We start from the raw sequence: 17,973 nt of genomic DNA, 5'->3' as shown, positions 1-17,973 counted from the left end.
ATGGCTCTGTCACAGAAATCTCATAGCTCTGTCACAGCCATGTCATGGCTATGTCAGCTGTCTCATGGCTCAGTCACAGCTACTTGATAAATTATAAATCAGAACCAGAGAACCAGAGTAATTGTTGATATGACCCCTGACACACATCACCACATCAAAGCTGTATGTTGAACAAGAACCATTCAGAGAAAACACTGATAAAAATATGTAGAAGCTGATATTGTGCTGCCTTTAAGAGGCAAGATCAAGGTAATATCAACAGCCTTTGTTATTCTAATGAAGACAATATGTAATTTCTTTTCTCTCACTTACAGATAAATGTAATGAAGCTCCTTGTGAAAACGGTGGCTCCTGCATCAACACACCTGGGGAGGATCCTGGCTACGCTTGCAAGTACGTGTTATAGAAAATCACATCATTAAATGCTGTCAGCTTTCTGCAAGAGTCCAAGAAGAGTTTGTTTCCTAAGTTTTCTATAAATGTTCCGATGCATTTGTACTAAATGTACAGAGGTACTGAGGGCGACACTACATGGGTATTCCCAGCACTATACTGAGTGCTCCTGTGATCAATATATCTCACTGCATCTTGAGTTCTTATTGTGACACCATAAAACTTGGGTGTTGAACTCTAGTGTACACACAGGCAGATCCAGATTTGGGGTGGGGTTTTCCAGGGAGTGCATACCCCCCTTTTTTCAACACCTTACGTGTTAACTGCGCCCCTCACCAAGTCAATTCGTGACTTGGGTATTATGTACACATGCCCTTTATCAAAGTCCAGGATCCGCCTCTTGTACTGGAGCAGAAAATGTCATCCAGAGTCACGTTTGTTTGTTTGTTTGTTTGTTTGTTTGTTTGTTTAACGCCTCACTGAGCAATATTCCAGCTATATGACGGTGGTCTGTAAATAATGAAGTCTGGACCAGACAATCCAGTGATTGGTATCATGAACATCGATCAACAGCACCTGACCACCTGATCCTGTTAGCCTCCTCCTACGACAAGCATAGTCGCCTCTTACAACAACATGGGGGGGCACAGGTGGCCCAGTCGTCTAAGGCGCCGCGATTCGCTGTGCAGAGTTGCGTCCCCTGGACACGCCAGAAACCTATTATTGTGGGTTCGAATCCTGGTTCGCCCCAATTATGTTTCTAGGTTTGTCAGCACCATACCCGTGCTCGTGGGTTTCACCGAAGTGGTAAACATCTGAGACCTGCATCACTTCGGGCTTTCCTCCCACATTAAGCTGACACGCCGTGATATAACTGGAATAATGTTAAAAGCGGCGTTAAACCCAACTCACTCACTCACTCACTACAACAACATGGGTTGCTGAAGACTTATTCTAACCCAGATCTTTATGGGTCCCAGAGTCACATACATGTAGAAGGATGAATCATGTCCTTTTATTACAGGTGATTATTATACACTTTGTCACTTCATGTAAAGCTGTGAATTAACAACTGTGACCTGTGACCTTTCAGATGTTCCTCTGGTTGGATAGGGTCAACGTGCGGAGACAAAGACCCGGAGGCTGAGAGTAAGGACCTTCTTCTTATCTTTGCAGTTATGGAAAAATATGTCTTTGCCATCCAATTTATTCTATTCTATAATCTTACAGATAAGCAGTGTATTTGCATAAAATACCCCAACGAAATATTCGAAATCCAATTACTTTCAATGTACTTGCATTCAGAAACGCATGCATTAAATGAAAAACTTAAATGTATAAAAACAGCTCGCGTAAAAACCCAATTAATCTTTTATAGCATGCGTGCAAAAAACACAATTACGAGCTAATTTATTTTCCGAGTCAAGCCTATATATTTAGAACAGTTACATACATCTAAAACATTATTTCATCTTTTTTAAATCTTAAAATGTTCACTAAGTTTGGGAAAAACCCAACAGAGTGATGAATAGATGAGTGAAAAAATATTGGTTACCCAAATTAAAATAAAAACCATAGAGAGGCCTAGTTATCTAAGGTGCCACGGTATTGTGTGCAGAGTTGCTGCCCTTTGGCTACATATGAGCAGGGGTTTTATTCATGGTTCGTCTCGATTATGTTTCTTGGTTTGTCAGCACCAAAATGATAAACATTCGAGAGCTACACCACTTCGGGTGATTTCAGTGGAATACTGCGAGTTGAAACAAACTCCACTCACTCACTCACTCACTCACTCACTCACTCACTCACTCACTCACTCACTCACTCTCTCTCTCTCTCCCTCTCTCTCTCTCTCTCTCTCTCTCTCTCTCTCGTACGGTACTCTACTCTACTCTACTGTACTCTACTGTACTCTACTGTACTCTACTCTACGGTACTCTACTCTACTCTACTCTACTCTACTCTACTCTACTCTACTCTACTCTACGGTACTCTACTCTACTCTACTCTACTCTACTCTACTCTACTCTACTCTACTCTACTCTACTCTACGGTACTCTACGGTACTCTACTCTACTCTACTCTACTCTACTCTACTCTACTCTACTCTACTCTACTCTACTCTACTCTACGGTACTCTACTCTACTCTACTCTACTCTACTCTACTCTACTCTACTCTACTCTACTCTACTCTACTCTACTCTACTCTACTCTACTCTACTCTACTCTATATGATAGCTGGACCAGGAGAGGGATAAATGTGACCCAGGAGTCATTTATGCAGTTCCTGTGAAGCCAGTGAAACAATGCACAGAAACCTGAATTGATTATGTCCGCTATAGTTTCTCTCATGTGGAAATAACTCTGTCTGTCATCTGTACTTCATGGGTGTCTACATGTTACATTCCTCCATTAACAATGAATCATTTGTGGCGTAATCAATATTTACCAGTGAATCATGTCATGACCTTGTTACTAAATGACGAGTGGGAGTTGTATATTTGTTATATGAGATATCAACATTACGTACAGCCTCTTAAGGATGTTAGTGAAAAATACAAGCATTATAAATATTTTCCTGTATTTCAATAATGATGACTCCCTCAATAAAATCCAACCACGGCATTGTCAGACAAATCCATTTTATGCACAGGTGGGTATTTCCTGTATATTCCCACAATCCTTACTTTGATTACATGAGCCTTTAATTTCTCCCAATACTGATTGTCATATCTCTCCCGCTTTTGGATGCAATGCGAACAACTCATGAGACACTCCACACTTAAAAATAACGTCCTCCAAAATAGGACGTCGTCAAGTTGCAAGCGCATGTTCAAATCTCCAGAAATGACGTCATGATAGAACAATGTTTTAGCTTGAAATAAACCACCCTTCGTTCATCATGCCCAGATTACCTTGTACAAATCCAACATTCCTCATGCAACCTATGCTGCAGCCTCGCATACATCTACATTGCTTCATCCTGAAACAATTTTAGGCACAGCTTGAGGGGCTGGAATGAAAATTTCCACGATGCAAATACTCGATAAAATCCCGGAAATAGACACACACATAGTATTTATCGATATTGTAAACCTATTGTTTTATTTAGAAATACACAGTGTTTCGGTTGCTTGCTTCAGGTAATGCAAATCATATTTTCACCCTTTGACATTTGGTCATGAGACCCAAATTAGCCAATCACAACACAGAACACACTTTCTATAGGTTTACAATACAAGATATGTGTCACTACAACATGACAGTTAGGCTGCATGTAATCATAGGTGATGGAGTGAGTGAGTGAGTATGGTTTTACGCCGCTTTTAGCAATATTTCAGCAATATCACGGCGGGAGACACCAGAAATGGGCATCACACATTGTACCTATGTCGGGAATCGAACCCGGGTCCTTGGCGTGACGAGCTAATGCTTTAACCACTAGGCTACCCGACCGCCCCCATAGGTGATGGAGAAACATTGTGTATAAAACCTTGGAAGCAATGGCAATTCGTTTGCCATGTCAACAAAATAAATGAACATGTTTTTAACAAATGAACCTGCATGATACTGTTTCAGGGAAGAGGATTATCATCATCGCGGTGTCCGCCTGTCTGGGTGGTCTCTGTTTCCTCCTGCTAGTGGCGCTGTGCTGTGTCTGCCGGTGAGTTGGCTAATAGATTTGTGTGCACTCTTATATTTATCTGCCACCTCAAAACATACTAAAGTGATTAAAGCATTCATTTGTCATGCCAAAGTCCTAGGATAATTTTTTCCAAAATTGGGTTCAGTGTGCAAAGCCCATTTCTGGTGTCCCCATGGTTTTGCTTGTGTAGCGATGGAAGCTGCATAAAACCTCACTCACTCTCTCACTCTCACATTCTCGTATTTATCCTCGTCCTATTATGTCCTCCCATACATTGTCATCATAGACAGGGATTCAGTGTTCTTGTGGATTGAACATCTGCCAGGATCTGCAGAATAGTGAAATCTTTTGTTGTGGACGTTACATGAGCCATTGTAACTACACTCCTAAGCGTAACTCTTACAAGTTAAGGGTGTTCTAAAAAAGTTCTTTTGAATATGACATTAAGTATTATTTCACTTGAGTGACATTTATCATTTATTTATTTTTAGAAAATTACTATATTTCATCACTAAATATATAATAATATTTTCCATTTCAGAAAGAAAAATCCTCCTTCAAAAAATAGAGGACAGTCCTTTGATGTGTTAGATGATTCAAACGACTATATGGCAGAGACAAGGATACCACGCCCTCAAGTTAGAAGACACAGTGACAATCTAGAAATGGTAGAAAATGGTAGCAAAACAAATTTATTGATTGAGGAAGAGCATGCACTAAAGGTGTGTGGGAGGTGAAAGGAGCAGCCTGCTTGTGCATTTCCCAATGTTGTAGACATGTCTTGGCTCATGATAGTTGATAGGTTTCACTTCTGTGTTTTGTTTCAAACATAGTTTATGGACATAAAAATGGGATAAAGATGTTTGTTCTAGGTTTGGAAACAGTTCTATAACCACTTATAATATTTAATGTATTGAAAAAATGAATTTTTTTGTCTCCTAAATCCTTTTAAATTGTCAAGAAAAATAGAAAGAAAAAGGTACTATAATGTCATTCTTCCCTTGGAAAACAAACGTTGGCATTGGTAAATACAGTAAATACATGTAAACCTGTGTCAGTCCCTCTTTTCGTTCACTTTCATGACTTTTGTCAAAATCCTGGATCTGCCTTTGCAGGGAAATCATTTAGAGATTATTTGTTGTAATATTGTATTAAAGTGTCTTCTTTCATTAACAGAAACTCTGCACATAGTAAGCTTAATGTTTGTCTCTAGATGGCTACCACAGGGATTTTACCTACGTTCCAAACAATCACTGCTTTACCCCTGCTTAACTTGCCTTGGAAACTTTTACTTTTGTCTTGATTTTTGCACAATTACATGCACACGATCATAATACTGCATTACAGCATACCACGGATGTGTAAATCCTTCAGTCCAAGGAAATATTACATTTTACCTCTTCAAATAATAATAGTTTTGAATTAACCTTACCATTTTAACCTACCGGGTACTCATTCACTGCAGCGGCAAACACTACCAAAGCCACAGGGAAACACCATATGCAACATGTTTTTCATGTTTCTGGTGGCCCAGACATTACATATCCAGTACATTTAGGGAGGGTTATTTCTTTTCAGACACACATGCATGTAATTCTGTCTCACATTTACTTGCACTTATTGACACATTTACTTGCACTTATTGAGAAGCATCTTCCCGAGGCAAGGGAGTGACTATAATGTCCAGTTTCCATCCTTGCCGAACTAGGCAGGAAGTTCGGAGTTACATTTTGGCTGGACTAACGAGTCTATACACAGTCCAAACAAAATCTCATAACCAACTAGACATCTGGTTCGTAAACAACATGGATATCAACGTGCAGATTTCAGTCGACTACAGGATTTTCAGAGCATGTGTATGTCAGTTGGGCATTGATAATATTTTCCAAGCCTTTCATGTTTTTAATTAAGGTGCTCAAATAATTTGATGCAGTTCACGGGGTAAACCCGTTTTATTACAATACAGATTCTGATTATCGATCAGATTGTCTTGACTGGTTGTCTTCATGTATTTTGGAGCAAATGCAAGTGATATGAGAGATTGGATCTTATTGGTCAATAGGAGGGACATAGAAGGGACATAACTCGTAATAGCCACTGGTGGCTCTAGAATCAAGCCTGGAATATCCAGCCTTGTTCGGAAAGGGTGGAAACTGGACTTTTACAGTCAGTTAACTCCTTTGCCTCAGGAAGATGACTAAGAAGCATCAAATGCTGTATTTGTTAAATATTGTTGCATGTACAGAAACATACCGGTAAATGTTATCTTTTTCCCTTTTCATTTCGATCTTCTATTTTTATCTTGTGGTAGAATGGAACACTATAGATTAGAACCCATGTATTGCTTACCTACATATATACATGTAAATCAGACTTTGTAGTTCTATTTCATTACTTGTCTAGTGTCCTGAATTATGATTTCTTCAGAGTTAGAACCGGTCCCCAGCAACCCATGCTTGTCATAAGCAGGGACTTAATAGATCAGGTGGTTAGGCTCACAGACTTGGTTGAATGTATGTCATTGTATCCAAACAACATGGATTGGTGCTTATAATATTAATCACAGACTCAAATATTTACTGGCCACACAGCTGGAATATATTTGTATGGTCATTAGTGATGTTAGATAACACACAATGACATGTTGGCGATCTAAAACAACATCCTTGATTCTATTCTTAATATCGATTTATGACTAGGTAAAGCACAAAATCATCCATAACAATACCTTCTTAAGATTATCCTAAGATAATTTCTTGTTCTTTACCTGCTATTAGTATATTTAGTTGGTCCAGGAAGTTATAACTCGATGTATAGAATATAGCTTGCTGACAAGTCAATAATTTAATTTGTTCTCCATTTCAGGAACGCCAGGCGTCTTTCAACAAACACACCAAGTTTGAAAAGGATCAGAGTGACCCTCGCAGCTATGTCAACCAAGGCTACCGTAAAGAAAATGGAGCGGATGAAGACCGCTATGAGAGGCTCTAGGCTAGTGTCCAACATTGTCAGAAACATGTGCAACATTGTCACCATCAGCAACATTGTCAGCCATTGTGCAACATTGTTTGCAACATTTGCAACTGCGACTTTGTCAGCATCATCTGCAACATTGTCAGCCATTGTGCAACATTCTTTGTAACATTTGCCACTGCAACATTGTCAGCATCATGTGCAACATTGTCAGCAATTGTTCTACATTGTCAGCATCATGTGCAACATTGTCACCTTCAGCAATATTGTTAGCCAGTGTGCAACATTTGCAATTGTAACAATGTCAGCATCATGTGCAACATTGTCAAAAACATTATCAGCACCAGTATCATTGTCAGAGGATTGTTATATATGTTGTTGACAATGATAGCATTGTCTTTCCTTGATTACAGAGTCAGCCACATGTAAAATGTCAAAAGGTTTCATTGGGGTGCCTCCTGTTAATATAACCATAAACTGTTTAACATTTTACTGTCACGGACGATTGAAGTAGTCACAATCATGATAAAGATACCTTTGTTCTGACAAATACAATACAGGAAAACAATCAACCATTATCAAGGAGTATTTGATGACTAATTAGAAGATAAATAGTTACGATTGTTACTTATGCAGCATGTTAATGTCATTCAAGGACTGTAAATTCTTTTAATTGATGCCAGGTTTTTTTCTGTAGGTGTATTTATTTTTAAACAGTATGTTTACATATTAACTCTGATATATCATCAAGATATTCATGAAATGAGCGTTTATTCTTCTAATATAAACAGAAGCATCAGTCATCATCAAATACTTGCCATCATCATTCAGGAACTCTTACAGTATGGCAACTTCCATGTCAAAACCAAAAACGTCCTTATTGAAATTGAAAAATGATCTTCAGACGTTCTGGATCGTCTTGAAAATAGTACCGTTTATATATTCATCCGAGGAAAGCGGCATATTTTTCAGAATAGAATGATAATCAACGATGTGGGCTGACCAATCAAATTGAGGAACACACCAACTATTGGTTTACGATATAAGATATCACAGATTTATGAGATTTTATTAAAGATGCAATCAAAATGCATAGCTTTACTAATTTCGTAATACATGAGAATCTTTAACTTTGTGCTTCAGTATTCATACTCCATTTAAACTAGCCAATATTTACGTACTGCACATGCATTTTGTGTGATTTGATCGTTGTAACCAGTAAATTCGAATTAACACATGAGCTTAAAATTGGTGTCCAGAAAGTAGGTCAGTAAACTGTCAATTTGTTACAGATTATCTAAAACAATGGAGTGGTGTCCTACATATATTTTGACAACATAAATACGGTTAATGTGGTTAATTTTGACAATGTTTCTGGTTATGCTTACATGGGCGGTGAGTTAGCCTAGTAGTTTAAGCATTTGCTTGTCACGCCGTAGACCCGGACATGGGTACAATGTGTGCTGCCCATTTCTGGTGTCCCCCCGCCATGATATTGCTGGAATATTGCTAAAAGGAGTGTAAAACCATACTCACTCACTCACTCACTGGTATGCTTACAAATCTGCCATGCCAAACCTTGCTAAATAAAGAATTCTTGCATTTCTTGCATTCCATGTATATAATTTCAATAATAACAAAAACTTCAAAGTAATTCGACTCTGATTGACAAGCAGGACATTTCCAAAATTGCATTTATCCCTGCTGACCAGACATAATTTTAAACAAACGTGTGTGTTTGCAAATATTTGTTTAATTTTTGTTTAAACCACCAGGCTGGAGTAATTACAAAAAAACCCAGAGAATCAATAGATCAATATAAGACAAAAAAGGCAAGGTAGATAGAACTATGTCCAATATACTCTAATGTATACTACTCAAAAGAAGTTAAGGATCACCTAATTCTTTCATATTGCAATAGTTAATTTCTCATGCCATGACAGATTAACATTACCAATATGAAAGAATTGGGTGATCCTTAACTTCTTTTGAGTAGTATATTACACTGGAAGGTGGGTAGGAGAGTTCCTCTGGTCACTTAACAAGGGATTCAGATATCCATTTATCCGGACAATATGTGAAAAACTGCAAGTGTCCAGATAAGCGAAGTTCGACTGTACATGTACATTTTTGTTGAAAGAATAAATATGTGATACGCTAAGCTTTACCAAAGGCTAAGTATTGATTATTCTCATACTCCGTATTGAGATCACATGTGATAGTGCCCCAGACACATGGTACAAGTAACAATGCTGTGATGCTGGAGGATGTGTTTGGCCAGCGGTGCGTTTAATGGGGGTCCTCCATGTAATGGAACAGCGTGATGTGTCACGTTTCTTTAGCCTATGTCATGTTTAATTTTGTAGTGTGTGTACTCTTTACTTCAATATCATGTTCAAGTATGTAGAAACGTGATACAGATAATATTTGATGATGTGAGCATATCATTTGAAGGTATTCCATTCTGTAGCTTCTGATTCCATAGATTTGGACCTGTGTCAGCTAGTGGGGAAGTGTACAGTGATGACAGTATTGAGCCATCTCAGCTAGTGGGGAAGTGTACAAAGTGATGACAGGGTATGGTGGGCTGAAAATAGTCATCTTCCTGAGGCAAGGGAGTTAACTTACTACAAAAGTCCAGTTTCCACCCTTGCCGAACTACTGGCTCCATCGAATCGCACCAATGGCCAGTACAAGTTATGGCCGTTCTATTGACCAATCAGATTTCATGTTTCATGTCACTTGCATTTGCTTCAAACAAAATGGCAGCGCCAAGTCAAGACGATCTGATCGATAATCCAGATCAATGTCATAATAAAAGGGGTCTTACCTCGCAAAGTGCATCAAATCATTTGAGCACCTTGATTTAAAACATGAAAAGATTTGAAAAATATCTGTTGACGTCCTGTTGATGGTATACATGCTTTACACATCCTGCAGTTGACAGAAATCTGCATGTTACAAAGCGGATGTTTAATTCGTTTCGCGCTTTTGATTGGATTATGCATAGACACGTTAGTCCAGCCAAAATGTAACTCCGGAATTCCAACCTCGTTTAGCAAGGGTTTGGTATACCCGGTTGGTCATGTTTAGGTTGATTCACTACTGAAAGATCACTGTTTGTCTGTTTTTAGTTCAAGGCCCCAAATTTTTGCTTAATTTACAGATGAATATTCCCTAAAATTTGCAAAAGTAAACAATGATAAAATAAATTAGAGAGGAATGTTGGATTAAATGGGATCTTTTCTGAGAAATTGTTGGATATTGGATTTGTGCTGTCCCTGGATATATTGAGCAACAAAATGTAAAAAAAACCTTTTGGTCAGGCCTAACAATACACTTGAATTAATCACTGAACATAACCATAGAAAGCTATTTCCCATTTAGATAGGAAAACACGATGCTTATGAAGGAAAAGGCAGTGGAATTATCAAGGCTTGAATCAGTCATCACTCACTCACCCATCCATCCACCCATTTGCAAGGGCACATACATTTGGGACTCCTCTGTACATCTGAATCGAAGCCAGAGGTAACATGTATCAGTGTGATGTTTCACCTGAAACAATATTGTTCAAATACCTGCAGAGTAATGAATTCTATTTGAAGCAGCTGGTATATTGTATACAGCATTGGATCGTCCATTGTAAGTGCCAAAATCAAATTTGTTGTTCATGTGATGCATCTGTATATACAACCAATCATCGTCCAGTCCTGAAATGAATTTCCGTTGGGTTTTGTTCTCTTTTTCTTATAGAGGGTTACCTGATCCTCATGATTCTAATCAAGTTGGTTGATATATTGTGTTGATGTACTATGTTGGTATATTGTGTCGATATCCTATGTTGATGTACTCTGTTGATAGATACTCAAAGTCATTGAAAACGCAATACATTGTTCAGATGGTGTGTATGACAGTGAAAGAAAACCAAATGAAACCAACAATAAAACAAACAACAAACATAAGCATCAAGAAACAAGGCCCGTGAATGACGTCACAAAGGCTCAGAACAAAGCCGGGGTCACCGAGGATCAGTAGCGGGCATGTTCACCTTGTGCTCTGACGCAGGCCTGTAGTCGCTGAGAGATATAGTCGCACATTCTCCCCTACATCTATAGAAATGGCGACGTCGATAGATATGGCGATGTCCATCTGGAAAACTGAGCTTGTAATAGGACTCATCAGAAAAGACGACATTTTCCTTTGGTGTATTCTGCAGATAGCCCCCACTAGCTGCCCATCGCTCTCTGGCAAGTCTCTGTAGGTATAGCAGGATCTGGCCTTGATAAGGTCGATGGCACTGTATGCCAAACGCAGCCAGGTGCCTTCAGACGGTTTGTGGGCTGATGCAGTGTTGGCGGGTCCCAAAAGTCCCCCTGGCTGTATCTACGTCTGTTTGGCATCTGTTCCGAAGGTGCAACAGACGGATGTGGCTGTCTTGGCAAGGTGTTGTCACAGGTGCTGCACCAGGCCGCGGATGATCAGCAGCTGTCCCTGTTGTGTTGAAATGATGCCACAGTGGAGTTATCGTGCATGGATGAAAGTTAAAACGTCTTGAGATGATCACTTGTGTTGCCCCTTCTTGCAGCATTTCGATCACTTGGTTCCTGCTGGCTTGGTCGAGTCTTGGCACATTGAACGAGTGACCGATTACCATTTTCGTGTGTGCTTTTAAAGAAGCTAGGATCTGGCTTTTCACATGTAGCATATGGCCGGCTAAAGTGGTTGTTTCTGTGCAGTGTTCACAGTTGCATTTTTTCACTTTCAAACTCATTACTCCAAGATGGCCCATTAGGTTTGAACCCGAACTGTCACAGGGGGACACATATCCCTCACAGCACTATCATGATGTTTAAAAAAGTTTGTGGCAGTTGCTCTTTTAAAAAGTGCATTTATCAAAAGCAATTGTGTTGTCAATGGCTTTGAGTAGATCATGTTGATATTTGATGTTGATATACTATGTTGATATATTGTGTTGATATATTATGTTGATATACTATGTTGATATACTATGTTGATACAGGATGTGTTTATTGGAAAAATTGTGTGTTTTTTCCTACTAATGTACTCTTGCTTCAGTCATTCCATCTCAGGCCAGAATTTTTTTTTAACTTGGTTTACAAATCCGAAAGTAAAAAAGGAATTTAAGGTTTTTATTCCGCCAATCAGAGAAAGGTAAAATGTTAAAGAAACCTCATTTACTGTCACAATGAATCATATAAATACTATAACTAAAACCTGTTATAAGTCAATTTTATAAACTCCCAACCCCACCTTATATTTTGTAATTATTTTCTTTCTACCTGCTGAACATTTTTAGGAAAAATGTAAGAAGATCATTTGAAATTTGAATTTGTGTATTTCCATGTTTTTCAACCTTCTGAGTTTTAGGCCCCAAATACCCCGTGAATAGAAACAAGAAGTCTGGTCTTATAACACAACACTGAAACTCTGACACACCTGTTGCTGGACAAAGATGTGTGTGTCATAGAATTATTGTTGTGTTCAGAAGGAATCAGAGATAAAAATTCACTGGTTCCCTAATATTCAATAGATATTGTCTATCAGAAACATGATGATTATCCTGTTCACATGACTTATATGGTTCAGCCATATTTTAAACCGGACATTTGAGATTCCCAATCGGACATGTCCGGCGCATATGACCGTTTCCGGACGATGCAATCATCGTGATCATTACACTGTGAGCTTTGCTTAAGAAATCCAAAAATTGTTCATATTATTTGATATTAAACATTATCATTGTGCCTTGAGCATTGTTCATGATGTCCAATTTTAAGTATGGTCTTATGCCTTGGGTATGTTCATGATGTCCAATATTAAGTATGGTCTTGATGCCTTGAGCATTGTTCATTATGTCCAATATTAAGTATGGTCTTGATGCCTTGGGTATGTTCATGATGTCCAATATTAAGTATGGTCTTGATGCCTTGAGCATTGTTCATTATGTCCAATATTAAGTATGGTCTTGATGCCTTGGGTATGTTCATGATGTCCAATATTAAGTATGGTCTTGATGCCTTGAGCATTGTTCATTATGTCCAATATTAAGTATGGTCTTGATGCCTTGAGCATTGTTCATTATGTCCAATATTAAGTATGGTCTTGATGCCTTGAGCATTGTTCATTATGTCCAATATTAAGTATGGTCTTGATCATTGTTCATTATGTCCAATATTAAGTATGGTCTTGATGCCTTGATCATTGTTCATTATGTCCAATATTAATTGTGGTCTTGATGCCTTGAGCATTGTTCATGATGTCCAATATTAAGTATGGTCTTTATGCCTAGAGCATTGTTCATGATATCCATTATAATTATTATATTAAATAATTATTATCATTTGGGCATTGTTCATGATTTTGAACATTATACATGATCTTAATGCCTTTGGCATTCTTCATAACTTCACACATCATAGATGGTCTATATGCCTTGTGCAGTTTTCATCATATACAATAGTAAATATGATTCTTGCCGTACTCATGAGAGAAGTTTATGCCTTGAGAATTTTCATCATATCCAATATCAAATTTGATTCTTGCCTTACTCATAATATCTAATTATGCCTTCAGCATTTTTACATATCCCATCTTATGGTCTTTATGCCTTGAGCAATGCTTGTGATGTGCAAATATAAGTAGTCCCAGGCTTACTTTGGGACATCCATTATTATCATTACGTTCTCAACATGTTTATAACTTTACGGTACAAACTGTTTTGTTCAGTGATTGTCTGTGAAATGACCCTATTCCGCCTGTGTATATATTCGTGTATTCAATGCATGCATTTTACAGGTATATTAATCGCCTAATATGTTATGAAGTGTTAATGTATTTTCCTTATCTGTTTTTCGTTTGCTGATGGGACTGGGACTTTGGTTAAGCAAAGTTTACAACAAACTTCAGTTATTATACATATCTGATGATAACATACAAATTGTTATGATTTCACAATAAATATAATATTTTTTACTTAATTAGATCCTGTGTTCTTTTAAATTATGTGGACAGAGTTGAGTGAATGTTTGATTGGTCTGATATCGTATACAATCATTTCCATTTGCTTGCTTGTGCTTTGCAAGATGGGTTTCAGATTTTAGCTCGCCTGAACATCGAATGCAAGTGTTTGTTCTTTAACACTGCAGTCAGCAATATTTGATTAATATGCCGACAGCCTTAAATATTTCAGCCTGGACAAGGTAAACCAATTATTGATATGTTGAGGAACGTTCCATGCAAAAGGGTCAACCAAATCGCAGAGCCTGACCACGTGATCCATAGCAATAAGCACAGATTTTTTAGGAAATATTCTAACCTGGACTACTTAATCCATTACGATAAGTACAGGTTCCTGGAGACATTCTAGCCTGACCACTCAATTGATTACAAGGAGAGGTTCCTGGGGACATTCTAGCCTGACCACTCAATTGATTACAAGTACAGGTTCCTGGAGACATTCTAGCCTGACCACTCAATTGATTACAAGTACAGGTTCCTGGAGACATTCTAGCCTGACCACTCAATCAATTACAAGTAGAGGTTCCTGGAGACATTCTAGCCTGACCACTCAATCGATTACAAGTAGAGGTTCCTGGGGACATTCTAGCCTGACCACTCAATCGATTACAAGCCATGGTTCCTGGAGACTTATTCTAGTCTGAACACTTAGTCCATTACAAGAAGTAAAGTTTCCTGGGGACATTCTAGCCTGACCACTCAATCAATTACAAGTACAGGTTCCTGGAGACATTCTAACCTGACCACTCAATCAATTACAAGCCATGGTTCCTGGAGACTTATTCTAGTCTGACCACTTAGTCCATTACAAGAAGTAAAGTTTCCTGGGGACATTCTAGCCTGACCACTCAGTCGATTACAAGAAGAGGTTCCTGGGGACATGTTAGCCTGACCACTCAATTGATTACAAGCCATGGTTCCTGGAGACTTATTCTAGTCTGAACACTTAGTCCATTACAAGAAGTAAAGTTTCCTGGGGATATTCTAGCCTGACCACTCGATTAATTACAAGCAATGGTTCCTGGAAACTTTTTTAGTCTGAACACTTAAATATTTCAGCCTGGACAAGGTAAACCAATTATTGATATGTTGAGGAACGTTCCATGCAAATGGGTCAACCAAATCGCAGAGCCTGACCACGTGATCCATAGCAATAAGCACAGATTTTTTAGGACATATTCTAACCTGGACCACTTAATCCATTACAATAAGTACAGGTTCCTGGAGACATTCTAGCCTGACCACTCAATTGATTACAAGTACAGGTTCCTGGGGACATTCTAGCCTGACCACTCAATTGATTACAAGTACAGGTTCCTGGGGACATTCTAGCCTGACCACTCAATTGATTACAAGTACAGGTTCCTGGGGACATTCTAGCCTGACCACTCAATTGATTACAAGTACAGGTTCCTGAGGACATTCTAGCCTGACCACTCAATTGATTACAAGTACAGGTTCCTGGGGACATTCTAGCCTGACCACTCAATTGATTACAAGTAGTACAGGTTCCTGGAGACATTCTAGCCTGACCACTCAATCAATTACAAGTACAGGTTCCTGAGGACATTCTAGCCTGACCACTCAATCAATTACAAGTACAGGTTCCTGGGGACATTCTAGCCTGACCACTCAGTCGATTACAAGAAGAGGTTCCTGGGGACATGTTAGCCTGACCACTCGATTGATTACAAGCCATGGTTCCTGGAGACTTATTCTAGTCTGAACACTTAGTCCATTACAAGAAGTAAAGTTTCCTGGGGATATTCTAGCCTGACCACTCGATTAATTACAAGCAATGGTTCCTGGAAACTTATTCTAGTCTGAACACTTAAATATTTCAGCCTGGACAAGGTAAACCAATTATTGATATGTTGAGGAACGTTCCATGCAAAAGGGTCAACCAAATCGCAGAGCCTGACCACGTGATCCATAGCAATAAGCACAGATTTTTTAGGACATATTCTAACCTGGACCACTTAATCCATTACAATAAGTACAGGTTCCTGGAGACATTCTAGCCTGACCACTCAATTGATTACAAGTACAGGTTCCTGGGGACATTCTAGCCTGACCACTCAATTGATTACAAGTACAGGTTCCTGGGGACATTCTAGCCTGACCACTCAATTGATTACAAGTACAGGTTCCTGGGGACATTCTAGCCTGACCACTCAATTGATTACAAGTAGAGGTTCCTGAGGACATTCTAGCCTGACCACTCAATTGATTACAAGTACAGGTTCCTGGGGACATTCTAGCCTGACCACTCAATTGATTACAAGTAGTACAGGTTCCTGGAGACATTCTAGCCTGACCACTCAATCAATTACAAGTACAGGTTCCTGAGGACATTCTAGCCTGACCACTCAATCAATTACAAGTACAGGTTCCTGGGGACATTCGAGCCTGACCACACAATCAATTACAAGTACAGGTTCCTGGAGACTTATTCTAGTCTGAACACTTAGTCCATTACAAGAAGTAAAGTTTCCTGGGGACATTCTAGCCTGACCACTCGATTGATTACAAGCCATGGTTCCTGGACACTTATTCTAGTCTGAACACTTAGTCCATTACAAGAAGTAAAGTTTCCTGGGGACATTCTAGCCTGACCACTCAATCAATTACAAGTAGAGGCTCCTGGAGACATTCTAGCCTGACCACTCAATCAATTACAAGTACAGGTTCCCTCAGACATTCTAGCCTGACCACTCAATCGATTACAAGCAATGGTTCCTGGAGACTTATTCTAGTCTGACCACTTAGTCCATTACAAGAAGTAAAGTTTCCTGGGGACATTCTAGCCTGACCACTTCATTCATTACACGCTAAGATTCCCAGGGACATTCTAACCTGACCACTCGATCCATTACAACAAACACGTTTCTGGGGACTTATTCTGGCTTCCCAGTTGTCTATAACACTGCCTGCTGGGACTCACTAGGTGCCGTGAGTCGATTTGCTTGCTAACAGAGCTGAGCTTGACAAGAGCCTGGGTTACCATCTGTAAGGACAGTGTTAACAAACTTTGAGGCAAGATCTCTACGCATTTCTGAACATGTCAAAAGCCTTTTGTAGGTGTGTACACAGCGATATACGGTATGTTAGTCAATGTGTAAAATGTGATTTCACATATTCACTGAAAAATCTGTCCATTTATTTACTAAAAAATTACTAAAAATTATTAAAATGTTCAAAAGGCTTGAAAACATCCCAGATGACTAATTATGCTAGGATTAGAAGCCAAAAAATCATAGTAATGTACTTTGACATTCATTTTCTTTTAATCCCATCATTTTCAGTCACTTGGTGATGACATTAAAGATCAAAATGTTTAGAATTCGTTGTCATAATAAAATATATGGACAGATTTTTCAGTCAGTTTATAAAATAATTGAACATTTGGGCGATTAATAGAATGCCAAAGTGAAAATGTTAGTCATTTTACACATTGACCATAACAAACACACACGATAAAAAAAATAGCAATACTCAGGTGAAATATTTAGTCAAAATACCAAGCAAGTGCCTTATCAAAACTTCATCACCAGTACTGATTAAACTCCAAAAGATACCTACATTTCCTTATTATTTCCAAGACAAAACTGGATTTCATGTTGTTGATCAATGTGATGATACACCTTTATACTATCAATAAAAGTGACGCTTATTGGTCGGAGCAGCACAGGTTGCGAACAAGTTGAGATTTCTGGGATATCGGGGGAAAAACAATAACAAAGTCAACAACCATTCCCGGTGAATTGTCAGAGATCAGAGCCCCTTTAATAATGCAAACAGAATCAGAAATAAGTAAATGGTAACTGTTTCATTTTTTATTTATACATCTATCCATATGATCCATAATTTATTTAATCTCACAGTGTAACAAAATGGGTCTTCCATTCTGAACAATTGA

At 38.6% G+C, this 17,973-nt stretch overlaps 1 protein-coding gene across 1 annotated transcript in view; it reads left to right on the top strand.

Moving 5' to 3' along the window:
* LOC139465815 (protein crumbs-like) overlaps nt 1-11,119 on the top strand; it is a 99,103-nt gene extending 87,984 nt beyond the window's left edge. Inside the window, exons 33-37 of the mRNA XM_071247749.1 lie at nt 315-393; nt 1,487-1,542; nt 3,974-4,058; nt 4,582-4,762; nt 6,906-11,119. Coding sequence (XP_071103850.1) covers nt 315-393; nt 1,487-1,542; nt 3,974-4,058; nt 4,582-4,762; nt 6,906-7,031 — 527 coding nt within the window. The 3' untranslated portion in view covers nt 7,032-11,119. The remainder of the gene's footprint in view (nt 1-314; nt 394-1,486; nt 1,543-3,973; nt 4,059-4,581; nt 4,763-6,905) is intronic.
* The last annotated feature ends 6,854 nt before the right edge of the window (nt 11,120-17,973 follow it).

The sequence above is a fragment of the Haliotis cracherodii genome, unplaced genomic scaffold, assembly GCF_022045235.1.
Source record: "Haliotis cracherodii isolate W230 unplaced genomic scaffold, xgHalCrac1.p SCAF_18, whole genome shotgun sequence".
In the NCBI taxonomy this organism is placed as follows: domain Eukaryota; kingdom Metazoa; phylum Mollusca; class Gastropoda; order Lepetellida; family Haliotidae; genus Haliotis; species Haliotis cracherodii.
The sequence above is the reverse complement of the archived record's forward strand: the minus strand, read 5'-3'. Positions and strand labels throughout refer to the sequence as shown.